The sequence below is a fragment of the Mixophyes fleayi genome, chromosome 6, assembly GCF_038048845.1.
Source record: "Mixophyes fleayi isolate aMixFle1 chromosome 6, aMixFle1.hap1, whole genome shotgun sequence".
NCBI lineage: Eukaryota > Metazoa > Chordata > Amphibia > Anura > Limnodynastidae > Mixophyes > Mixophyes fleayi.
Window position 1 is genome coordinate 187959272 of NC_134407.1, and position 27536 is coordinate 187986807.

The window sequence follows — 27536 nt, forward strand, 5'->3', positions numbered from 1 at the left end:
TGACAGTATACAGAGGTTTATTCACACAGCACCACTGGCTATTCAGATATCTTCTTATCCTTATTTGAGGCTTCTTTGTATGCATGAAAAAGAAATGAAACTTACTATATTTTAAAACAAATACTGGTTAAAGGGGTAAGGGTGGGTCTGTACCTGTGGCTTGGTCAATGCATTAAGGGTAGGAAACTAGAAAACTATAAAAAAAAACAAAAAAAAACAAAAACATTTGCCTCTGTAAACTTAGCGATGTCTACAAAATTCCTTCTATAGATTTTACACTAGCAAATTAGATCCATGCTTTGCAGAAAAGGCCTTGCTGACAGATTGTAGTACAAAGTGTTACCTGAGAATATTAAATAGAATGTTAAGTACTTCAGAATTCAGCATGGAACACAGATTTATGGAACACAAGTTGCCTCTCTGGATTGGCCGAAAGGTTTACAATTCTTCACACCCAAACATACGTTTGTAGTCATCCTACAACTTCATTCAAAAGGACATTAAGTTACATGTTTATTTAACATACAAAAAAAAAGAACAGCTATTTCAGTCACCTAGTTTGACCAATCGTACATTAGTTTTAGAGTTTTTCTTTTGAAGGGACACAACTCAACCCAATTGTGTTATGCCAGGTGGTCACATGATGGTTCAGAAAATAAGACAGCGTAACCAAGATCAATTGAGTCATCCCGTTTAGAACTGATTACAAAAACCATACAGTTCTGGTTGAGGCGCACTGGTCACAGCTGTAACATTTTATAAATAGTTTTATCTTTGCAGCTGCTTGTTGAAGGGTTTTATAAACGCAGGCGATGACTTCGTAATCATCTGCAGTCCATCCATATTGTTTAACTGGATATTATGATAGTATGAGAGTTCGTGACGTAGAGCTGTGTTTGTACAAGTTCAGGATGGCGCGTGCTTTTTCCTGCATGAGCAGCTGATCCTGGGAGCCACCAAACGCAATGATCTTCCAGGCCTGACTCATCTGGGGAGGTAAGTGAGAAGTCACAAACAGAACAGAGGATAAATGAAAGGAGATTTACTTCTATTTTTCCGTTAAATGATCAGCAAGATATAAATATACATTATTCTCCAATTAATCCTCATTTATAAGCAAGCTTATGGTCAAACGTTTAGTAAAAAAAACCGTACTTTTAAATTGCTTACCAATATAAAAATCTAAAAATAGATTTACCAGGAATCCTCCATGACCGCATCAAGTGATCTGCCTGCCTTCTGTTCTTTTTGGACCTAACCACACCCCCAGTGACAAGATCTCAGGGCTTTAGGTCATACTCCCAAGGCTGCAGTAGTGCAAGAATGATCACATTTCCATTAGATTGACAGAACAGCTCAGGGAAGAGACTGGGAGTGGAGAGTTTAAAAAGCCCTCCTTAATCACACCTCCTCACTAGGTCTTATTGTTAAATAACCTCAGTAGAGAATAAGGTAGCAATAAATGCATTAGTTATCAGAGGGAAGGAAATGTACGGATGCTGTCTTGGAGGTTTCCTGGAAAGGAATTACTTGTACATCTAAGGGTGCATACATGAACATTTGATAAATGATAGCCAAGAGTGTAAACAAAATCTTGTCCACAACATCTTTCACCCTTGTTGACAATCGACCATCCATGCTAAACTTTCTAAAAGTCAGGCTTACACTTCTAACCCAAAATGTTAGGTATAGCTTTCCATTTTAAAATACCTAACCCAAATGTACATCACTTGCAAATTGCTGGCTCTTAGCTTTCAAAGGAAAACAAACTTTTACAGTAATATCCTCCCTCCAACAGGTAGGGCTTGATCAGAGTTACAGCTCAGCAATTAGAGAAGCAAAGTTGTTCATGCAAATCTAAATACAGCACTCACTATATGTACAGGGCCAGGACCTAAGTACTATTAAACACATGTAACAAGGTAAAATGTCAGGCTAGTTCAGCGTTTTCTGGAAAACATAATGTGGTCCCTTTAACTTGGTTGTACATTTTCAAAGTGGAAAAGCATAATTATTTAAATTCCTATAATTATGAATCTGTGTGGGAGCCATGGGTGGCATAGTAATAGCGAGATGGATGTTGTTTGAGAACACCTGCAGTCAATTCTTTCCTAGCTTTATAATCTGCACAGAAATCAGCATGTTCAATTTAACCTTTTTGTAGTCTTCCTTCCAGTTAAGCTTGCAGGGTTATACACTTTAAAGGTTTACAAGTAAAAAAGGGAAATGGACATTCTTGGTAAGTGATCGAATACAATTAATTTTAACATAAAGTGTCTTATTGGGTTTATGTCTGCCCATGCGTTGTCCCAATCTAAACATGAAAGGGTTAATTCTGACAGAGGCAGTGAGATGACTGACCCTGTGGTTGTTGACCAAAACTGAGTATGGTCCAAAATCTACTGTTCAGGCTCTGTGTGCGTTTAATGAGGAAAAAGATTGTGTCATGCATCCCTAAAACACCAATGTTAATGAGCTCCCCTAAGGGCAAGATATATTACACTCCATACCCCATAAATACACATGGGGTTATTAGGCTTCTAAAATAAATATATAATTTGATCACTCATCACCCTCTTAATATACCTTATAGACAGAGACTTGACCTTCAGCATATGTATAAACGGATCTGAATGGAAGCAGTCATTTTGCAAGGCCTCATTGGAATTGGATTTTTAGAAGTAGACATTGAGTAGACTGAGACACTTACCGGCTCTGGTGTCCTGGCCTTTTCTGTCCGTGCCACGGTTTGCTTTTCAGTATCTCCGGCTATGGTCACATCTGGCTTTGCAGTGGCTGCTTTGCTTTTGTTTAGAGAGGTCCTCACAACTTCGTCTATGTCCACTGCCAAACGTGGACAAGAGTCTCTACTTAAAGGTTTGCTTGGGTCAGTTTTCAGCGGTATTCCTGTGTCAGCATTACGAAGAGCGGACTCCTGCGTTTTCACCAGCTCTCCAAAGTCAGTCAGTGAGGCATCGTCATCATGTGTAAGTGAACTCTTTCCTGGCATGACCTGGACAAAGCCCTGGTTTAGTAGACTGTTCTCCTCCCTGCTGCTACAAGAGGACTCGTTCAGAGACATGGACAGGAAGCTCTCGCAGGTTTGAGAAGGCTGAAATGGGGTAGAAAAAGTCAAATTTTCCTCACAAAAAGGGCCAAATCAACTGCCAATACAAACTAGTAGCCACCAAAAACGGTTCATGTAAGGGCAACTAATGATCATTTGAATATACTTTAAAGACAATGTTGCAATACATTTGGCACAAGTAAACTTCGTTATAGCAGTTACCCCCCCCCCAGCCTTCAAGAATCTCCCCTATCTGACATAACAGACAATAGGAAAGAAAGAAAACACAGGACAGAAGCAGCATACAATCAGAAAGAGCGAGTAACCCCAACCTGACACAGCCCCTTAAGCAACCCAATGGCTGCCCCCGCTAACCGAGGCAGCTATCCCTGGGACGCCTTACAGAACAGTCTGCGGTGGCTGTGACCAGCTCCCATGGAGATCACCAGCGTTTGAATCCGGAGGGACAGCAGAGTCACTCGCTCAGTACCTCAAATCTCCCATTCCTAGCAGCGCACAGTCGACCGTGCAAAACTAGCAGCCATCGCTGCAATCACTGGGAAACACCAATGTGGAATAAGTTAATAAAATAAAATGAAAATAAGGCTACCTAGCAGCCCAGGTCAAAAAACAGGCCCTACATCGCTGGGCACTCAAACTCAACCTTAAAGCAGAGGGGTATAGAGGAGGGAGGAGCTATGGTGAACGGTTAATGAAGTGCCTGGATCCTACACTATACCCCAACGTACCAGGTGCCCCCAATGGTGCCTGAAGGAAACAAAATGTCAAAACTAATCAATGAGCCCCCAACTGGGTTAAAAATATGTCAAGAGTGAGTCATTGGTGCTAGAAAAGTTTGTTGATACTTTAGGGTTTTTGAAATTTCTATATAAAAGTGACTTTAAATGTGTTCAGATCTGCAACTAAACAATAAAAAAAAAAAAAAAAAAAAAAAAATGGATAACCAAATATATTTTCTCATTCATTATTCAATGACTCAATATTAAAATTTCTTCATCCCTTGACAAACTTCATTGTATGGGAGAGATTTCGAGCAGAAAAATGTGCGGACTGCCCAGAAACAAAATAGCCAATTCTGTATGAGTAACAGTTTCTACAAATGATTAGTATTAAGGGGAGCAGCAGAGTAATTAACCAATGTGGATGGACTGCATGGTCTTAAATTCAAGCGCCAAGGACTAAGTAAAACCTATATTTATATTTATAGGGTGTTAGAAATATCAATAGCATCAAATTCAACCTTTTGCTTAGGAGAGTTTCAGTATATTTTATCTTTAACATAAAAAAAAAAAAAACTTCTAAAAAAGATGTGTACGAAGACTATTCGATTTTACTCATATGGTCCCATTCTAAAATATAATTCCGATCGATTGCTATACAGGTAACACAAACACAACTGTTTCTAAGTAACAAGTGATCATAATGTTCAAAAATTGTGTGCGTCACAGTAATTGACCAACTTGCAAGAAAATAAAAACTAAACTTGTGTGGGGAATGCACACAGATTAATAAATATCTTTATCTGGAGAACCTCCTGAATTTAAATCAGTGACACCCAGCGGAGCAAGACCTCATTTTCACAAACAAGACTTCTTCCACAAATAGGCCCCAGCAGAACACCTTTCAGACATTTTACGATAGTGTGCAGATCAGTTAATACAACAAACCACACAGCTATAACAAAATACTCAATAACCAATAATAGTTGCCTTGCTACCCAAACCTGTGTCCCATAACAGAGACTGACAATATAGTTAGAACCAAAATGAAAGAAATTTCTATATATGCAGGGAAGAAGTCCTTTGCAGTTTAAAAGTGCTTCACATGTTCTTCTACAGAAAGTTTATTTTATGCTCTGTACCTTTGAGCCGGTATAAATATCCATCAGTACACAGATTTCCCCCCCATTGCAATTCAACTCTCCCTGTTTTTTGTTAGGAATCGACCAGTGTTGAAAGGATTAATTTGAGGCCTGTAATATAGACAGCCAACATAAGTGTTTGCTGTGGATTTGGATGATCTATATGGACTTTACCTGTACAGCTGATGAAACAGACAGTACAAGAGGCTTCATGTCCTTGTCTACGATGTCCAGAGCCAGGGACTTTCGCACTTTCTTGATGGGGCTGTGGGAATGCTGGAAGAGAAAGATAAAACCGCTTTATAACAAATATCACTGGGTTAGGGCTACGTGGCACCAGTTCATTTCTGTTAATATATTGGAACAAACTAACAGAAGCAGTTTGATCAAGAGCACTGATGTTACTTTAAAACTGAAAGAACCTCAACATCTTATTCTCAAAGTCCAAAATACACATTAAAAAGAAAGAGCGAGATTAAATTGGGAATCGCTAAATACCAAATTTTTGCAACGTATTACCTAAATAATTTGTTAGTGTTACTGTCTAAATTAACGCCAACATTTTTTACACATTAAATTTGCACATTGCAAAGAAAAAATTTGTGACCTTTGTGAATTTCACTATAATATTCAAGATTAAATTAGTCTGAACACACACGTATGAATTTGGCAAATATTGTGTGTACATCTTTGCCAACGTGTGTGAAATACCAGCAAGCAGGAGTGTGTATGGGCTGTACAGAAAGTTGGGGAATTTCCCATAATTACCCCCGTTTTCCTCTTCTGATGGTCAAGATTTAGGTCATCTACAATGACCAGCTCAATGCCAGACTCCTTGAGCAGGACTTCCTTCAGATCCTCTTCCAGGTGAGGGGTCGGAGGCTGCAAGGTTAGAATCAGATTAAAATAACTATCATTTTCCACACCAAAGGCTCACAGGGACTCTTACAAAAGTAAAAATAACCTTCACACTACTATATTATGACACATACAATGTGATGGCTTTAATACATTCAGTCATTTAAGTGTTTTTAAGTGTCAAGAGTGTAGACACTGGCCAGAGAGATACAATGCTACATATATGGTGGACCTGCCCTCGTATAGTTCCTTTCTGGAACATGGTCCTTAAACTTACAAACTCTGTGTCAGAACAACAGATAATGACCCCTGTTCATTTCTTCTCTCCCGCCCTACACCTGATGAGAGCGTGCCTTCTAACAAGCTTATCTCCCATATTTTGGCAATAGCAAAGCATTGGAAAGACCCTAATGCTCCTTCCATGTAGGAACTATAGTCTTACATTTGGCATGTCGCAAGCATGGAGAGTATAACGTACTACCGCCACAATAAATCACATCATTTCGACAAGGTGTGAGCCCCGTGGTATTCACTAGAAAGCCGCAGTTGCCTATCCAATACGGCTCTCCCCCCCCGCAGTTGGAATATAGTTCTTTGGCCGCCTCCGGATCCCCCAGGCTGGGTACGGCGAGCTGTTGGTGAGTAATACCTGTCTGTTATTTATTAGCAATATCGTTAATAGTGTTTGTGCCTTTCTACCTCCCTCCCACCCCTTCTTCCTCTTTTCCCCTCCCTCATTGCTATAATGTATAAAACAGAGGAGACACCTCTGTTTTATACATTATAGCAATGAGGGAGGGGAAAAGAGGGAGAAGGGGTGGGACGACTGAAAAAATACAAACAACATATTGTATAAGAGTATATTAACACTCTTACATTCAATATGTTTGTATTTTTCCAGTCGTTTCCTCTTTAAATAGAGTTTAAAATAAATAAATAAAAGTGTAGACACTGACTAAATGAAGAGTTTATGTAATGGCACAGAATAGATATAGTCACATGACTGTACAGTGGATATAAAGAGTCTACATAAGCCAGCCACGGTTTCACCTTTGAGGTGACTTTGCAACAAGATTCAAGTGAAAAATAAAAAGGGACATATTTTAGAAAAAGTAAAAAACCTACAAGACCCTGGTTGCATAAGTGTGCACACCCTTTCATCATGAGGCTGTTGCTCTGTTCAGAATTAACCACTTTAAAAATCATGTTCATACGTAATTTGCATACACCTGCAAGTAATGAAAGTGATTTGATTAACCCAAAATAAAGGTCACATTAAAGGTGGGAATGGTTGACATGATATATCAGGATTTCAGGCTTTACATCACAAACATATGCAATTTCAAGAAAGGAACTTCAAATACAACATAATAACCATATTCTTGCCGAGACAAACACACCATCAGTATCATCTTGCCAGTAGGCACTGAAGTCTGGGTACATGCATCCACAAGATGCAGTGCCAACCCGTACTGTAAAATGGAAGATGGCACCTATACTGTGAGCGTACATAAATATATATGACTGTGCTTACCAGTGGCTTCAATGACCCAAACTTCTCCAATGCATTTTTAAATGGTGTAGGAGTGTGGGGTGTATTCTCCCACTTATACTTTCGTTTCGGAGTGACAAACCTAAAATTAAAGCAGTAATGAGAAAAATCAGTTGGCCCTAAAATCCATGAAACATGAATTACCATGAGCTTTGCTTCAGCTTCTACAACCATAAGCTTTGGCTCAACCTAGAGTGCTCTATAATATAAATTACAGGATGCAATATCCAACATATGGTTTTAGTTGTGCTACAGTTTGTCACAATTTTAATTATGCCCGGGTTTAGTTATGAAAAGTCAGTGCAGTTTTCAGTTAACAAAAACAAAAAACCCAAGGCAATAAAGTTAACATTAAGGGGCATACTCAATTAGGTTTCCGGTCCGGGGCAACGCGCCATATCGTGAAACCTGCGCAGTATTGGCGGTAATACGGTATCGCAATAACGTGGATTTTTGCTCACAACCCTATGGTGTGCAAACGAAAATCCACATTATTGCGGTACCGTGGATTAACTTCGGGGACCGTTGCGACGCGATCCCACGGACCGGAAACCTAATTGGTTAACTTTTAGGGGAATATTTAAACAAAAGGAGGAGACATATGTACATCTCCAGGTCAAGAGATAAATTGATGTTTTCCAATCTTACATAAGTACTACAATCTCAGCATTCTGATAGCTGCCTTGGTGTTCATTGTGAACTGTGCGCTATACAGGATGATTGAAGAACAGTAACCAGCAACGACAATGAACGTGTTAAGAAAAAAAAAAAAAAAAAAAACAAGAACAAGATCCCTACGCTGAGTTCTTCTGCAGCAATGGCGTTTTGTCCCGATGGAGAGGTGTAGTTACCACAACTTTCTGGCTACAGACAGGCGTGGAGGTTAGAGATGGGTTTTCCAGCTCCAAAGCATCTTGTTTTGACAAGAAATTCAGGAACTGTGAAGAGAATTGAAGATAAAATAATTAATCCATGTAAGTGAGGTATTGTCCCTACATGCAGCGTTATGGTAAGGGTATTAAAGCTGCTAGCAGTATCATGCAGAATTAGTCAGGGGGATCATCAGACACCTATCCTTTCAGGATATATGACACAGGAGTGTTTTAAAGATGTTATGGAACTTTTTTGATTCCCTTCATTATATAGGTTACATGTGTCTATGGGGAATTTTCCTATATGTTTTTCTGACATTTAGTTTGCACCTTGTATGACAAGTTACTGAGCGCCATTGTACAAACCATTGTATGTTCGAATTCATCTAGTGGTATTCCATTCGGTTTGTTCAAGGCTGCTGTGGTTGATGGGGCGCCCTAGATCTAATTTTGTTGTTACGTGCAGAATTACTCTGCTCACTAACCAGAACAAAACTTCAAACACCTTAATGTTGTGTTAAAAGTCTGCTTTACAGAATACTTTCCATGCTGAACACTCGCGTCCTGGGTTTAATTGCACAAATAAAATGATTACATAGGCAACATGAATCATGTTGGTGAACTACCGGAGCTGATGGTTATTTAACGTGTGGCTCAACGATAACCATTAAGTATGGAAGGGACGCATGGATAGCTGCAAGGTACGCAGGATCCTTTATAAAAAGGGGCATTTTTGAAAACATGGCAGGTTCTCCCTAGTGATACAATATATTCAAGTATTATCCACTAGGTGCCAGCTACACAAATATGTTTGAACAAACAACCAGGAGTGATTGACTCCATTCCAAGCCATCAACACTATAGTGTTACATAATGTAGCAGAGTGAACTAATGGCTCATGTGGCTTAACAGCCCGATTAAACACCACCAACGCATCATTTCCATACTTATTGGAAATTCCTGCCCACCCTTCACATAGAAGTAAAATAAATAAATTTAAAAAAAAAAAAAAGTACAATTGGCTGCTTGTTTTTTTTATTGGGCCCCCAGCAAACTTCAACAATTCATTAACTTATAGTTTGGGATGTTGAACTTTGGTGCTCTAGAACATTCCCGCATTTTTTGCGGTCATACCTGTGATGGTGAGAAGGGCAATGATTTAACTGGTGTGCTCTTCGGAGTCATGCTATTGGAGTCTATAATGGAGGTGTTGCAGTTGACTGATTTTTCAGTGACAGGTGACAATGTAATTTTCCTCTTCTTGTGGTGTTTCAGCAGGGAAGGTGGTGTCCCAAAGCCGGCTTGGGGACGTGGAGAAATGGGAATTAACTCCCCTTTGCTGCCCTTACTCAGGTCAGATAGCGTATGTCCATCTAGTCTGTATTCTGTAACATTGGGTGTCAGGGGTTTAGACGAAACGGTAGCAGGTGTGGGGCTGCCCACATCACTGACTGCAGAGTCCTCTCCAAAATCAAATGACGTGAGGTCACACCAACCTTCAGTGTCCTAGGAAAGAAATGTTAAAATTGAGACAAATAAAAAGGGAGATAATCTAAGTCGCATAAACTCTGCAAATGGGGCATTCTAGCATACCCTGGGAACACATACGTGCCACATTAAAGATGAGGCAAAACACTCAATCCAATCACATAAGCACAGGAATACAATCCTCTTGTTCGTGGGGAAATTAAGCTGTTTGGATTCCATCACAGTAGGTCATCAACTAGAGACTTCCCAAAAATACTGAAAAATATCTGTTCTAACTTGCTTTAACATACTCCAAAGCGGCAAGTATTTGATTAGTAATCTTAGGAGCCAGTCTACACAACTCCAGGCTTTTTAGACAATCTAGAGTGAAACTAAAACAATTCTTGTGAGGCAATCACAATGATTCTCAAAGACTGGATGCAGCCAATTAAACGAGTTATTCACTACGTGGGACCGATCCTGACGTAAAGCTAAAACAATGATTTTCTGGTTTGGATGGCCGAACTATCCCATTCTCCCGGAACACCAGACAAGCTGTAGAGATTGCCTGACGGAATACAGTCTTCCAAGACAAATGCTTTATTTCCACAGACTTTAAGGGCTCAAAGGGTGGATACGGTAATGCCATAAGCAGAAGACTGAGGTGCCAAAGGACCACCAGAGGAACAAGTAGAGGCTTTACATTTACAGCACTGTGGAGAAACATCTGGGCCTCAGGAAATAAAGCCAGCTTTCTCTGAACACACACAAAATGGACACCTGGAACTTTAGGGAATTCTCTTAGCTTGCACCAGAAAATGCTGGTTCCTGGAAGAGACTAGTTTCCTGGCCCTCAGCAAAGTCTGCACCACATTAACCGAAAGGCCCTTAAATGTCATAATTGCGGCTTCAATAGCCAGCTCGTTCAAGCTGGCTGTACTAAGTTTTGATGGATGCTGGAACAGGCCTTGGGAGAGAAGGTCTGGTCGCAACGTTCTCCACAGAGGAGCTTCAGGTCGGAGTACCAAGACTTCCTGGGCCAGTCTGCGGCCACGAGGATTGCGTGGAGCATAGCTACTGGACAGAAGACCCAAGTAACCACCATGGCGTCTACAAATGCCACCTCCGGATAATAGAATAGAGCATCCAGTAATAAGATCAATGTATCTATGGCTCTAATAGATTGAATCCTAACGATTTATTGTTTCTTGAATATTTGGGACCCTAAAGCATAGAAAACTTATTTTATATTATAAACAATAAGAAAAATATCAGTTATCCAGTAGGATAGCATATGATCTATATTTGCAGGAAAAAATATTAGAGATACAGTGCATCTGTTCTTGGTGACGTGGTTTATAAATTTTATTGTAATATAGGATCGTTTTGAAACTACAATTTTAAATAAACCTTTTAAATGCTTATTTTGTCACAGTTGATTGCGACAATCGTGCACTGTTAATTTCTTGTGAGGGGGTAACTATATAAAAAGGGAACTGGCTCTTGTCAGAGCTAATTTTAAACATATAAACACCATTCTGCATGAGAGATCTTGCCAGACGCCTATTGCCTACTGTATTTTTGGGATTGTCAGATAAGAGCTAAACTAATCCGTTCCCCGGCCGGCCTGTGTTGAATCAGTCTATGCCCTGCCTGCTACCCAGCAGTCCTGATCCAAAGTAATCAGTCAGGATGTACAAGCTATAGTCCCGAGACAATGTAAGAGGTCAGGAGGAACCAGTCAAAGAGGTGCTGCAGCAGCTAAACACAACAATTAGAAGTGGTTCCAGGTGCCGGTGAAGGAGCCTGGTGGCGGCTGCAACTGTTCCTACAGCAATTGCGCAGTTGGCACTCATGGTTGGCAGTGTGATGTCCGAGAACACCAATAGGAGTGGTGAGTAATGCACATCAATGGTGGCTTCCCCAAGATACTCAGAGGTTTTCCGAACATGCTCCATCTAAGTAAATCTGATCTCTCCCCCAAGCACCACGCCCACCTCTCCACCACCTTACTGACCCAAGCTGAAGTTAAGCTGGGTCTAACACCGCCGTGTAAGTGATGTCCATTTTCCGATCCATGCTATCCAGTGGGTACTCAGAATAGGAATAGGGTTGAGTTTGAATAGGCGAGCTATGGGAGCATCCATCTTGGGTGGGGATTCCCATTTTCCAACATCCACTCAAGGGAGAACAGCGAGGAACTGCAATCTGCGCAAGACCAGCACTCTACAGTCAGGTTTATCCCACTCCTCCTATAAGCAGATATACAGTGAGCTTTCTAGAGTCTCAGATTCTATGTTGTCCTTAGTCTCTGGTGTCTGCCCAGCAGCACGCACTAAATGGTACACTCCGTTTTATTTCGTTAGATGCTGCAAGAGCAGAACCTGAAGGGTCCCCTCGAAAGAGACTTCGTGGAGTAAACCAAGCTCCTGAGGCATCCATGGGAGGGGCAGAGAGGGGAGCATTTTGCGAGCTGCTCTAAAATGGCCTGGGACAGATCTCTTTCTCCGTGTTCTTCGTAGTCCCGCTCACAGGCGGGTAAAGCTGCTGGATCTCTGCTTCACATGTTACGAACAGGGCAGAAGGGACAGAAACCAAGATCTTTGCCATACTTCCCTTCCTAGACTTAGAAATAAACGAGGGAAGAAAAAGAGGACAGAAGCAGTTGCACAATACAGAAGGATGTGGAGCTGCAAAAACATAGGCCATAGGATAAAGAAACTTTGAGAACAGCACCACAATACCTCACCAATATTTCCCTGCAACAGAGAGAACATACATGGAGAAGGAGCTGCAGGCCGCTCCCAAGATTGCCGCTGTATCTCTTCTGGTGGGCTTGCTTAACTGAGGAGAGGAGGTGAGGAAGGGAAATCCCCTCCCCTCAGCCTTCCTGTGCCTAGTGTGGGGCTGTTATGAAGGGAAGCTCCCACCTGGAAAACTAAAAGTTGTTTCCCTTATAGCTCCTACCAGTCCCAGGGGCTGCACCTCGCATTGAATCCTGCTGTTCACTCCAGAAGGAGCAGAAAGACACTTACTATAGTTGCCGTGCAGTTCGGTGGCACAATCACCTAGGGAACTACCTGCGGTAGTAGTGGCCTGGTCCCCACCCGGAGGCAATCTCATAGTGGTAGCAGGCTGTCGGCAGAAGGAGGTGCGATCTAGTCACCTCTGAAGCCTGCTCCAGACATACACAGCTATGGGTGAGGGATGCACATTCCATCATAAAATAAAAAGAACATAAAACAAAAGATTCAAAGGTTGCCTGTGGCAGCCATAGAAACAGCAGCCAGCTTCCCTGGACACTTAGAAAAACTGAAGATCCAGAGAGAGTCAATGGGGTATTGAGGGTGAGAAGGCAATTGAAAGGCAAGTGGTTTAAAAATGGTACTTGTAGTGATACGGTTAATGTAATCTTTAATATAAGGTCCACCACTGGAGGAATCTCCTTTTCTTGTGTGCGCGTGTAATATAACCTACCTGTTTTTAGCACAACCACCCTAATGTGCTACGTTGCACCGAGAATTGTTTGTTCCTTATAGTGTCACTAGGTGAAGATAAGCAGAAGGGTATAAGTGTACGGCTGTGTCTGTTAAGCTATGCTCCTTTGTTGATTGTACACTTTATTGCAATAAATGAACAAAGCTTAAACGATATCTGGACATCCAATTTCTTTATCAAGGAAGGGGATGGGGTTTTTTTTTTTTTATTTATTTTTGCCAAGAAATTTACAGAGCCCATGTTCCAATCAACGCACGCTATACTCCAGTTTTCCCCATGGATGAAGGGGAAAAATAAAATGCAGAACAGCTTTAAACTTGTTGCAGACAGTGAAGAACCATTCCATCACACTTGCTTGAAAAAATGAGTTCTTACCGATTCAATGTCTGTGTTTGGCACCAGGTAGTTGACATACTCCACCATCCATTTCTCTGGACCAGAGCTCACAGAGGCCACCGCAGATGAGGGGCTGGACTGTGCGCTATCTTCATCCTCCCCTTCACTTTGCAGCTCAGACTTTACATCACATATTTTTACTTCCACTATGTCAGAGACGAGGGTGTTCTCTACTACATCAGCATTTTCCTGGTCACCCGAACACAGTGTTGCCTGTCATTAGATACAGAGGAAGAAATTAAACTAAGTAGTACCATAAGTCCCAGAGAGAAGATTTGGGTAGTATATTTTTGTTAAGTAGAATTTATAAAAAAAAAAAAAAAAAAAACACAACAAACACACACACAATTTATTTTACCTGTTCAACAACAGCCTGGTAACCACTATCCTCTCTTTCCTCCTGCTCCCCTGTGACGCTGCTCTTACTCCCATTCAGATACCCTCCTGTCTCCACTTTCCGCTTGATGGTCGAGTTCCAATGATTTTTCACTGCATTGTCTGTTCTGTGGATGAAAAGAGCAGATTTATAGGAAACGCATCATCTCTGATGGAGCTCTAATTTGATCACATCCTCTAAACAGTTCTGACTTTAGGTCCCACCAACAGTGCACAGGCATATAGGGTTATTACTGCATGGATTATTCAACTCATGCTCCAGTGAGGAGACGAACAGAAGAGGACGGAGGTGATGACCGAGGATTGGTTGTACATCTCCCCTTATCTTTATAACTCATATGATTACATTTTAGACATTTTTCTGGTGTACACTATGCTTGACAATCATTTTAAAGCATGTTCATTCAATCTAGTATTAATAGAACAAAAGGGTGTGGATTGCTGGCACACAAAAAAAAAAAAAAAACTAAAAAATAAAAAAGTCCATTATCCATAGTTCTACAGTGCTCAGATGACAGCTTAATACCAGTGCCACAATGTCTGGGGCACACAAGCTGATATTAACAGATTGTGCAGGGATCAGCACAATGTCAGCGCATGTAAACATGTGGAAGCGATGATCTTTGCCTTTGTAAACAACCTTCTTTAAAAGACGCACTTTTTCCTACCAAAACCAGTACAATGCAGGGGGGCAGAGCACTATCTGAGATGGCTTACCCAGTGGCACAGGAAATTATCAGTTTTCAGGTGCCAAAGGCTAATATACGACACATGGCTGCCACAGGATTTACAGTGATGGCACACTAAGTGTGAGATACCATCACTGAAAGTGCAACAAAGATGGCACTAAAAAGGGTTAAAGCTACCCCTTACCTCCCAGGAAGCAACCTTGCAATTTCCGCCCACCGGTTACCCAGAAGTTTGTGTGTCTGACAAATAATGCGATCCTCCTCCTCGGTCCATGAAGACTTCTTCACTTCTGGGTTGAGATGGTTGTGCCAGCGCTCACGGCACTGTTTACCCATCCGGCCCTTCAGCTGCTTTGCAATGAGGGTCCAGTGTTTGGTTCCGTATTTCTTCACTAGCTCAATTACCTGAGGGCACATCAGAGCTCACATATTTACACAAAATTAACAAGGTCAATGATATCAAATAATTTTTATATTTATAACGTTGGCACGATCACTATTCTTGCGTATTAGGTAGCAGACTCACTCTTTCATCTTCCTCTTTTGTCCACGGACCTTTGACCAGGTCGGGGTGGAGAACACGAAGCCACCTGTGCTGACATTGCTGCTCTGTCCGGTTCTGAGGGAGGACATAGGAGAAGATTTATAACACTTAAGTTAGAAGTTTTCCCTTGTGCATAATTTGGCAAAGATTAACAAGCAGAGCCATCAAGCAATATAAAAGTAATACATAGGAGCAGTGACTGAAAGACTAAAAGCTGTTGTCCAGCAGGACTACTTCCCCCAGTGCATCATACCAACATCAGGAGATGTCAAACTACCAATGTGAATCACCAATTTCCTCTTTTCTTCATCTAATAAAAGTTCTAATTGAGAACCTATTTGATAGCTTACAAATGATTGGCGGACATCGTGGCTTTTCAGAATATGAAGTTACTCTATTCATCTCCCTGCACAAATGGACAACAAGCATCCCTCCCAATCACCACCCCTGATAGTGGATCTACTCACAGACATGTGACTCGCTATCTGTTTCCATTCACCCTGTCCAAATTGTTTCACCAAAGCTTTCAGAGTTTCATCCTACAGAAGGCAAATTCAGGACAACAGGTTAGGAGGTTTACATAACATACTTTACGATGGAGTCTTTCAAGAATTTGCTTTTGTTAAATGAAATTCATTGCACACACACACACACCACCCTCAAACTACAGATGAGTGAGTGGTTTAAAGACAAAAGCACTTCATGAACTTGTTTCCGACTTGGGGGGTGTAGGACGGCCATTTGTTGTACAAACTTTCAAAACGAAGCATAAAAATGTCAAACTAAGCTATGGAATGAGAAATTATATGTTAAAGAGTCAATTATGTTTCAAAATATATGTACGCACTTATGCTACACTATAAATGCTGTATTTACCAAGTTAAATTATCTAAAGCAAAGTACAAAGGTTTTTAGGTAATGGCAAGATAAAGCTCGCAATAGCTGTTTCCAACAGTTTCTTTTTTAAGTAGTTTAAAAAAAAAAGAAAAAGTGATTGTAGTGCTGGCTGTCCTTGCTAACGGGTCATACCAGGCAGAAAGTGAAATTATAATCATGCTAATACTTCATACTTAAAATAGGAATGTACAGTTGAAATGTCAATTTGTAGAAGAGTCATTCTAACCTCCATCTTTATATTTCCAAATCTTGAGGGCAGATAACAGGCCAAAAAGAACAATTAAAAACATGGAAATCGACTTTTAATGTTTGAACGTTTAGTCTGTCAATGGATACTCTGCTCATACGGTAAGCAGACAGTGTACACGCACAAAGGGAACACAACCAAAGTCTACGCTTACATAAGTACTACCCCCTCAGCTTCACCATTCACAAGGCTGTTGCACGAAGTGTTACATGCAAAGAATTGCAGATGTTTTGTCTGTGAACCGCAAACAATTTTGATTAGAGACTTTAAATTTGGACCACTGCCTGTTCCTGTGTTATATGCAATTTGCTACAAACAGCTCCCATTAAAGCCAATAGCTGCAATTTTACAGAATGAAGTGCAATCTGACAAACCTAAAGCAAGATGTGACACTAAGACCAGCGACATTCAATCATTAGTGTAGTTACCTCCATACAAAACTTTATGATACAGATACTTTCTGCAGCTTAGCACGGAGTAATTTCACACAAAACTAACTGTGGTTGTGGCAATTTTGAACAGTAGCTTATAACAGTAATGTTTTCAGTTAATTTTATCATTTACCAACTTGACTGGCGTACAACGGTAAGAAGGATAAAGACAGTGTTGTGACGTTTGTATGCATGTCTGTATGTCACCACTGCCAACTGAAACTCAGCCACATCCCAAACCACATTAAAACAAGTTGGATGTATATTTCATGCAGATGTACATTTGATACCACAATCCTCACACATAGGACCTTTAAACTACTACTGTGATATTGGGGTACAACATCTTTCCACGTCATGACACTGCAAGCTGTAATAAGCAGCCCTGTGCTCTCTGACATAATCACACAAGTGTCTGCCTCCCACAGCATCATCTCCCGCTGCTGCGACCATTCCAATCATCTGATTGGCTACAGGTTGCCCAATCATCTGAACAGGTTGCTCTACGTATAATGCTGAAGATTTCATGCAATAAGGCGATATGACCCTTTTCAAATGTAACAAATAAAATGTCCACAAACCTTCAACGTGGCCTGCCCGACCAGCCTCTAATTCAACTTCCAATTGGCAATGTTTCCCACACATTACACGGAGCCGCAGTGATATCTACGGCAGCTCAGGGGTAATGGTACTTAACATTTAACACTTTGAGGCATCACCGTAAAGATGTTTGATGCGTCTAAGTAAAGGCACTACAAGTGCCAACATTTGAAAACTATTGCCCAGAACAATTAGTGGAGCGACAGACTCCCTGCCCCTCTTCTCCCCAGACAGACATTTAGCAATCTCACCTCTTCCTGGCTCCACTTAACCTTCACTCTGTTCTCCCTGTGCTCTGGAACATCAGAGTCTGTGTCCTGATACAGCAAGTCCTCTAGATCATCACTGTGGGAGAAAAGCAAAACTAGCATTTAAATACAGCACTAACAAAATAAATAGCAAGCTATTAAAGAGACTAAACAAATAAGTTTCAATAAACCAAAAGTATACTGTCCTTTACGTAATAAGATATTTGGAAGTTAATAACATTCCAATTGCCTTAATACTTTTGCCCAAACACCCAACCAGCACACATGAGGATTCTTTACTGGCAGTCCATATTCCAGTTTACTCACCTCTGTTCAGTATATTCTGTAAGCAAATGGGGTTCTGCAGGGCAGGTGTTATAACAAGCTGCATTCACCACTGTCTGCTTTAAAAATCCACCTGCTATGCCAGCGGTTCCCAAAGTGTGCGCCGCGGCTCTGTCACTGGGGTGCCGCGACCAGCCAGAGGGAAAAGAAAAAAAAAAGAAAAAACACTTACCAATCCGCGCGGCGCTGGGATCCAGCATCCTTCTCTCTCCTGCAGCTTGTCACTGATTGTCGGGCGCGCTGCAGGAGAGAGAAGGATGCTGGATCCCGGCGCCGCGCGGATTGGTAAGTGTTTTTTTTTTTTCCTCTGGCTGGCCGCGGCGGAGGGGGGGCAGTGTGGTGAAGGGGGGGGTCAGAGTGGCTAATGGGGGTCAGAGTGGCGGCCAAGTGAGAGAGAAGCATAGAGAAAGGGGCAGAGAGTGAGTGGCAGAGTGAGAGTGGTGGCAGAGTGGCAGGGGCAAAGTGAGAGGGGGGCAGAGTGAGAAGGGGGCAGCGGGGACAGAGTGAAAGGGCAGCGTGAGAGAGGGCAGAGTAAGAGGAGGCAGCGTGAGAGAGGGCAGAGGGGCAGAGTGAGAGAGGGCAAAGGGGCAGCATGAGATGAGGCAGCGTGAGAGGGCAGAGGGGCAGTGTAAGAGGAGGCAGCGTGAGAGAGGGCAGAGTGGCAGCGTGAGAGAGGTCAGAGGGGCAGCATGAGATGAGGCAGCGTGAGAGAGGGCAGAGGGGCAGCGTGAGAGGGCAGAGGGGCAGTGAGAGAGGTCAGAGGGGCAGAGTGAGAGGAGGCAGCGTGAGAGAGGTCAGAGGGGCAGAGTGAGAGGAGGCAGCGTGAGAGAGGGCAGAGTGGCAGCGTGAGAGGAGGCAGCGTGAGAGAGGGCAGAGTGGCAGCGTGAGAGAGGGCAGAGTGAGAGGGCAGACGGGGCAGAGTGAGAGGGCAGACGGGGCAGAGTGAGAGGGCAGACGGGGCAGCGTGAGAGAGGGCAGAATGAGAGAGAGCAGAGGGGCAGGGTGAGAGGCAGAAGCGTGAGAGAGCAGAGGGGCAGAGTGAGATGAGGCAGCGTGAGAGGGCAGAGGGGCAGTGTGAGAGGAGGCAGCGTGAGTGAGGGCAGAGGGGAAGAGTGAGAGGAGGCAGTGTGAGAGAGAGCAGCGCTGCAGAGTGAGAGAGGGCAGCGTGAGAGAGAGCAGCGGGGCAGAGTGAGAGAGGGCAGCGTGAGAGAGAGCAGAGGGGCAGCGTGAGAGAGGGCAGCGTGAGAGAGGGCAGAGGGGCAGCGTGAGAGAGGGCAGAGGGGCAGAATGAGAGAGGGCAGAGTGAGAGGGCAGACGGGGCAAAGTGTGTGGAGATGAAGGAGGTCACAGTGTGAGTTAGTTGTCAATTATTCTTTGACAGAAATATAATTGAAAAAAAATATATAAAAATATTGTTTTTTCCTTGGATCTATGTGTATTATTTTTGCATACAACTAAATAAGTATTTCTGTCCTGACCTAAATACTTATTATGTTTTTTTGACCCAACTACTTATAAAACAGGACTGCTCTGTAATTATTTTGGAGGGGTGCCTTGAAAAAATTATGGAGACTCTAAGGGTGCCGCGAACTGCAAAAGTTTGGGAACCACTGTGCTATGCCCCGAACACTACATTTAGAGGGGGGGGGGGGGTTCCCTTCCCCCAAGTTTCAGAAAAAGAAACACCACAATAAAGAGACTGGAGTCCTTTAAGAATGTAATAGCTGAAGGTGACTAGTGAACCGAATGAACAGTGTAAAGATAGTGGGCTACAGGCAAGTTCTTCATTAATCATGATCCCTTGGTAAAATTACAGAGTTAATGGTACTGTTAGAACCAGAGCTGTTAACATTAGGTGTAAAGTAAAATCCTAGGTACACAAGACTAAAAGCAATCTTTTAAAGAGATCTAAATGTACCACAAACACTTGAGTGTCATGAGTACATGTATAGGAGGTGTGGTATAATTTGCCACTGGCTAGAACCTTAAACTACAAACTGAGACATTTCTCCCAAAAGGGGTAATCATGTGGATTATTAGAATACAGGCATGTCATGTCATGCTATTTCTCTATGCAGTGGAGTTTCTATGGCACAATGCTGCAAGTCTTATGATTCTGAAAGATTTGGCATTTTAAATTTGGAGACATTCATCACACATTTCTCTAATTTTTTAAACAATACAATAAAATGCAGTAACAAGTTGCACAATCTATGGTTAAAGTAGTAAAATCACTTGGCTGAAGACAGTTTAGAACTTATAAAGACATTCCTCAATGATGGACGCACAGACTTGAGCACACAGTCACTTCTCGCAAAACAATTAAATGGTTAAATTAAGTGTGTAAAACCCTGATATGCTAATGGCTTGTACACATGGGTGTTGTGTGTTAAACACATATTCTTAAAGTCTGATGAACACACTGAACAATTTTCCCGACAGACCTGCAATCTCAAACGATTCTACCTGCGACTGAAGGTCCGATCAGAGTGACGATTCATGCATACACACAGACACGATTTACCTTCAGATCTGTGCTCTTCATCTGGTCCTCTAGTCCGGAGAATGACAGCACAAATATTCATTCATTCACTACGGTCACACTGATTAAAACTGCTTTGTTATAGCTATCCACATGTCCTAACGAATTTCGTTAGAATATTTCGTTTCAGAGTCACAGATGCTGTCTCAGAACGAGCAAATTAATTATTCCTTCTACAGCACTACATTTTTTCACACTGACATTCAGTGCCAACATCGGCTGAAAAGAGCCCGACTCTGTAAACTATGGAGATCGTCAGCATGAGTGCATACACACTACATGATCATTATGTGATTGATCGAAACATATTAAACGGTACGAACAACCAAATGAAGCGATGATCGGCCCTTTGGGACGACTTTAGATCATCGTGTCACTATACACACTCACACAATATCTGACCAAACGGTAGGATGTCGGCTGATTTGACAAATTATTGGACGAAAATCCTGTAGTGTGTAACGCGGATAACCCAAAAAACAATGCGAGGAAATGGATCTGTACAAACACTTACCGAAAAAGTGTTCATGCTACACTATTTTCACAGTTATTTCAGAAAAAGGGGAAAGTCGCTATAATGGGGGCTTATCTACAGGTCCATAATATTTAATTAAAATACATTATTTCATTATTTAAAAATGTTCCAAACTAAATAGAAAGCTATTTAATGAAGCTTGTTAGCATGTTTCTTAAATAGTTAGAGATTGTGAAAGAATAAAGTAGAAAATAGAAATAGAAATTGATTAGGGTTCTGTTGTGGGGTAATATCAAACTACTGTGTTATGGTCATTTCTGTCACTGTTGTAGTCTTTGAAATAGTTATGAGTTACTCTTAATTCAATATCTGTGATAATATTTTCATTATAACCCTGTTACTGGGAGTATGTTCTCTCTAGTCGTGTCCTTGTTAACTATAATTTCTTCGTTTTCATTTGAAAATTCGAACATCTACGACCACATCCTCATACACTGTAATGCTGGTAATTGGATATTGAAGATTTATTAGAACACATGGATTTATCACTCTTCTAACTGCAGCTATATAGATTTTGACTGTGAACCATTTTGATTTAACACCATCTCATTGATTCGTTCTATGAACCCTATAAGGTTTTTTTTGCTGTGTTATAACCCAGTAGCTGTCATGACAGCAGGAAGACATTGCTGGGACAGCGTTGGAAACACGTACCGACAATAGCCGCTGTGTAAATAAATACATTTAATGAGAGCTACTGGGTTGTAATACAGCAAAAAAACCCTTATGTGCGTTCATAGATCGAATCAATGAGACAGTGTTAAATCAAAGCGGTTCACAGTCAGAATCTATATGGCTGCAGTTAAGAGTGACAAATACAATGTGTGTTAATAAATCTTCAATATCCAATTACCAGCACTATAGCGTATGGTACTAGATGTTGGAACTTCAAAATGAAAACTAAGAAATTATAGCTAACAAGGACATGACTAGAGAGAACATACTCCCTGTAACAGTTATAATGAAAATATAATCGTAGAGATTTTAGAAAGAGTAACAACTATATTTTAAAGAATATAACAGTGACACAAATAACCTAATACAGTAGTTTGGTATTACCCCACAACAGAATCCTAATCAATTGTTTCATTGTCATTTTTTAATACACATTTCTACTTTATTCTTTCACGATATTAAAAAATGCTCTAAAAAAGAAATACTACCTTTCTATTTAGTTTGGATTATTTGTAAATAATGAAATAAAATAAAATTTTAATTAACTATTGTGGACCAGTACAGTCCTCATTATAGAGAATTTTCCATTTTTCTGATATATAATATTAATAACAAATAATACTGTCATACTCTTGGGAAGCTCCTCCTGAAATATCCATACAAAATCATGACACTTTCCTCTAATATTACTACTATTCTGTGCAGATATTCACAAGCCTCTATTTTCACAGTCACTTGCATTGTTCATGTTTGGTACAATATAAAGGTGGTCTATGTGAGCACGCATTAATTACATAGTCCCAATGCTGCCCTGCAGTATAGTGTAACATACTCATATGCATGGCCCAAATACAAGATATTATCTACACTTTTAACACTGATATTTACAAGCCCAAAAAGTTTCACCATTTACATTTTTGCAACTAACCTACCGCCCAGAGATCATGTAGTAGTTGGAGCCACTTAGAGGAAACATTGCTGCTCCTAGGTTCAATAGGAAACCACTTGTACAACCTTAATAAGATTGGGGGGGGGGAACCTACATCTCAGACACTGCACAGGACAGTTCTGGAAGTTTGACATCAGGAATGAAGTCAAAGACTCAAACTCACGATAAGCAAACTACTATAACTCTCCCCTTGGTAGGTGGAATGTTTCCCACTAAGTAAATTATGAAGCCTTCGGCTGGGTACACACTACAGGTTTTTCACGATTATTGTGCTAATCACACGATAAACAACCGATAGGTCCACTATTGCTTTGTGTGTAAGCTCTAATGATAATGTTTTATCGTTCCAAAGCACATCGTTTGATTTCATTTTATAAACGGACTAAAAATCTCTATAACAGATGGAACGACATCTGGCAAATTCTAAAGTGTACGCATTCACGACGGGCAATGTAAGCAGATCTCCATAGAGTTTACAGAGTCACGATCTTTACAGCCAATGGTTATGACAGATGAAAAGCACAGATCTGAAGGCAAATCTTGTAAAACATGTATAGTCTACACACATGAATCGGCATGCCTAATGGGACTTTCGGTCATTGGTAAAATCGTTAACGATATCAGGTGACATTTTCTGTATTGTGTACCCAGCCTAAGGTTAGGTACACATTGAATAATTTTCCGACCGACGTGTTATCTACGATTTTACCTTCGACCGAAGGTCCGATCGTTCGGACAATTAATGCGTACACACTAGTTACACATTAGCTGATTAACGAAAGACCGATTGTCCAGGCAGCGACTTTTCACCACCATATTGTCGTGAGCAAAGATTAGAATTTTGTGCACACTGCAATGACATGTGAGGTCCATCTAACGATATCCCCAAGAAATTTAAATAAGGGGCAGAGCATGTTCAATAGTAACCACCCCAAACCTCATAAAAAGCGAAGGTAACGCATTTTCTTCATACATTCATTAGCGCTTGTGTTCGTTTGCAACCAGACAAACAATTTTTTTTTTACAAATATGGATATTTTTGAAGAACAAGCAGCAACTGCTCTTTTCCTGCTCGCTGTGGCAAGAAGACTGCAAGTACAGAACCAAAGGGAAAGAAGGAGAAAGAATAGATCTTGTTGGACCAAAGAGTGATTCAAGAGGAGAGACTCATTCTCTCATATGTCCCTACTGCAGGAAATACGGTACAACAACCCTGATGACTTCAGGAATTTCCTGAGAATGAATGAACCCAAATTCCAGGAACTGCTCCAACTAGTCACCGCTAGAAGCACCTAATTACCAAATGAGTGACGTGCGGCCAACACACACGTGGGACTTGTACAGGCATCAGAGATTAACATACACATGCCCCCAAAGGAGTGGCAGCTCGAGGAACTATCGTCAGTTGCTCGTGTATCGATTGGTAACTCATACACACACTACATGATCGTTAGGTGATTAATATTTACCGACCAAACAGTACAACCAACCAAATGAGCCGACAATCGACAATTTGGAACGACTTTCGACCATCGTGTTACTATACACAGTAACCCGACTTCCGACCAAACGGTCGTATGTCGGCTGATTTGCCCAATTATTGGATGAAAATGCTCCAGTGTGTACCTAGCCTAACTTAAGCCTGTTATCTTCAATGCTGTTTATTACAATTTCACCGTACTCAAATTTTGGCAAAACTTGAAGTCTCACATCCAAAGAACACAACATAGTACACACCAAAAACTTACAAAAATGTGGCATGGCCTTTAAGATGTATCATTAAACTACTATAACTGGAAAATAAAGTCTAAAAGTTGCATTAAAGCATGATCACAACACTGTATATTAGTTTAAACTAGGAGATTATATACACATCCCATTACACTCAAAGTGAAAATTCATCCATCACAAGTGTTTTACCATATGATATTATGGATTGAGGTGTGATCATTTAAAAACATTAAGTTAATGCCATTTAGAGCAAGAAGCCAATTTCTTAACACACTAGTCAGTTTGATAACTCTCTGAAAGTAACCATGTCGGGTGCAAATAAACGATACACTGTACTTGTAGCTCATCGTTGCTGCTTGTCTGCAATAACCTCCTTTACATTACATGCAAACTACTATTAAACAGAAAAGAATTATTGATGCTTTAAGCTTTAATTAAAAGTCAGTATTTCAACATTTTCTCCAACCACCATTCAACTAGGTTGTATACAGCTTCAGGATTATATTACTTTTTCTCGGAACACAGCACACCTTAAATAGAAAGCTGCAGTGTCCCCAAGATGACAATTAACATTGTCATGGCAATTCATTCAATTTGACATTCATCTACACAAAGTAAAAAATATATCCATTTCACATAACAAGCCAAGAAACAGTAATGCATTTAGATGGTCTATTTGGCAAATATGCACATTGCCTGGGAAAGATGTGGGATTCTATGGACCAATCTTTCCGTAGAGATTAGGGACAGTTGAAATATGAAGAAAAAGTGAGACGTCAGCTGGATGCAGGAGAGAATGGGAAAACAAAGAATTGCACTAGGACAGGGAGGCAGAAGGCTAGAAGGGAGGAGGAAAGTAGTGTGAGGCAGGTAGTGATGAGTAGCAGGCTCAGGGTAGGAGTGGTGGACACTGGGGTGGGGACGATAGAGGACATAGGTGGGGGTAGACTCAGCTGGAGATTTGGGATAGAAAGTACTGGTGAAAGACAGTTAGTGAGGGTTAGTAGGCTCAGTCAGGAGTGGTGAAGGTAATAGAGGGGGGGGTGTGTGTGTGTGGGGGGGTGGGGTGTCAGCTGGTGGGCATTGGTTGGAACAGTAATGAGTAGTAGACCCAGGGCAGGAGAGAAATACAGGAGTTGGATGACAGATCACTGGTGGGGAAGCAGTCAGCTGGAAATGTGGGGTAGAAGGCACTGGTGGGAAGTAAGCTCAGGCAGAAGGGTGCATAAAGGGTAAGAGGACACGAGTGGGGGGACAAAGTCAGCATGAAGTAGGAGCTGTGGGGTACTGGTATGAAGCAAGTTATGATAAATAGCAGGCTCAGGCAGAAGTGGAGCATACAGGGGATGTTGGAGAGAGTCAAACAGAAATGTGGGGTGGAGGGCACTGGAGGGAGACAGAAAGTGATGGGTAGTAGGATCAGACAAGAGAGGGGGTATATTAGGCTCAGGCAGTAGAGGTGGAAACATCATCATCGTCATTTATTTATATAGCACCACTGATTCCACAGCACTGTACAGAGAACTCATTCCCTGCCTCAGTCTAAATTTCCAAACATACACAGAGAGAGAAAGAGAGACTAAAGTCAATTTTTAATAGCAGTCAATTAACCTACTAGCATGTTTTTGGAGTGTGGGAGGAAACCAGAGCACCCGGAGGAAATCCAAGCAAACACAGGGAGAACATACAAACTCCACACAGACAAGATCATGGTCGGAGATTGAACTCATGCTGTGATTGCTAACCACTTAGCCACCATGCTAGAGGACACTGGTGGGGTGGAGGGTACTGGAGGGAGACAGGTAGTGATCAGACAAGAGAGGGGGTGTATTAGGCTTAGGCAGTAGAGGTGGATACAGGGTGTAAGAGGACACTGGTGGGGTGGAGGGTACTGGAGGGAGACAGGTAGTGATCAGACAAGAGAGGGGGTGTATTAGGCTCAGGCAGTAGAGATGGATACAGGGGGTGATAGAGGACACTGGTGGGGTGGAGGGTACTGGAGGGAGACAGGTAGTGATCAGACATGAGAGGGGGTGTATTAGGCTCAGGCAGTAGAGGTGGATACAGGGGGGTGATAGAGGACACTGGTGGGGTGGAGGGTACTGGAGGGAGACAGGTAGTGATCAGACAAGAGAGGGGGTGTATTAGGCTCAGGCAGTAGAGGTGGATACAGGGGGTGATAGAGGACACTGGTGGGGTGGAGGGCACTGGTGGGAGACAGGTAGTAGGATCAGACAAGAGAGGGGGTGTATTAGGCTCAGGCAGTAGAGATGGATACAGGGGGTGATAGAGGACACTGGTGGGGTGGAGGGTACTGGAGGGAGACAGGTAGTGATCAGACAAGAGAGGGGGTGTATTAGGCTCAGGCAGTAGAGGTGGATACAGGGGGTGATAGAGGACACTGGTGGGGTGGAGGGTACTGGAGGGAGACAGGTAGTGATCAGACAAGAGAGGGGGTGTATTAGGCTCAGGCAGTAGAGATGGATACAGGGGGTAAGAGGACACTGGTGGGGTGGAGGGCACTAGGGGGATCACACAGGAGACGAGGACAAAGGGGTATAGGACAGAGATACACAGGACACTGATGAGGTGGAGCAGTAGGATAGTGCTTGATGACCCTGTCGGTCAGTGTACGGCCCAGGCGGGTGTAAGGACAGGGGACACGTTAACGGACAAGGCGGGCTACACAAGGTATAAGGGCTGCTAGTATCTTTGTCTCATCTCAGTCAGAGTACCACACACTGCCATATCCTCCCCGGTACGCGCCCCCAGATCGCAGCCTCACCTGCGTCCCCTCCGGGCCATAGCACTCTCCAGCCGTCCCTTTCGGGCGTTATTGTTATTTCCTATCTCCCGCCCGCTGCGCGCGCATCATGGCCACGCCCCTTCCGAGGTCGAGGGTTAGCGCTGACGTCATGAACCCCGCTGGTTACTATGGTGCCTGGAGGACAGCTGACAGGGAGACAGAGCGGGAGAGGGCGGGGACAGAGGACGCAGCAGCCAACTGTCATTCAGTCACGTGACAGCAGGGGGCGCTAGATGCTGGAAGGGGGTTTCTTTAAGTAAAACTTTATTTAATCGTAAACAACATAGATAAACACTGTGGATGTATTGT

At 42.1% G+C, this 27536-nt stretch overlaps 1 protein-coding gene across 1 annotated transcript; it reads right to left on the reverse strand.

The window, feature by feature from the left end:
• MYBL2 (MYB proto-oncogene like 2) lies at positions 1-27319 on the reverse strand. Its single transcript, XM_075177600.1, has 14 exons — positions 27207-27319; positions 17648-17741; positions 15689-15760; positions 15204-15296; positions 14862-15082; positions 13951-14095; positions 13572-13805; positions 9366-9737; positions 8158-8297; positions 7342-7441; positions 5718-5831; positions 5124-5225; positions 2711-3112; positions 1-988 (listed from the first exon to the last, which is right to left on the reverse strand). Exons 1-14 carry the CDS (start codon positions 27224-27226, stop codon positions 860-862), a joined length of 2238 nt encoding a protein of 745 aa, XP_075033701.1. The 5' UTR covers positions 27227-27319; the 3' UTR covers positions 1-859.
• Positions 27320-27536: the final 217 nt, after the last annotated feature.

What these genes read in the sequence shown, in the direction of transcription:
- MYBL2 (XM_075177600.1), bottom strand. Translation starts at nt 27,226, where the DNA reads ATGGCCCGGAGGGGACGCAG. An exon ending in ACCAGGCTGTTGTTGAACAG is followed by an intron (nt 13,806 to 13,950) that starts GTAAAATAAATT and finishes ATCTAATGACAG; the next exon opens with GCAACACTGTGTTCGGGTGA. An exon ending in TGCCCTTCTCACCATCACAG is followed by an intron (nt 8,298 to 9,365) that starts GTATGACCGCAA and finishes TTCTCTTCACAG; the next exon opens with TTCCTGAATTTCTTGTCAAA.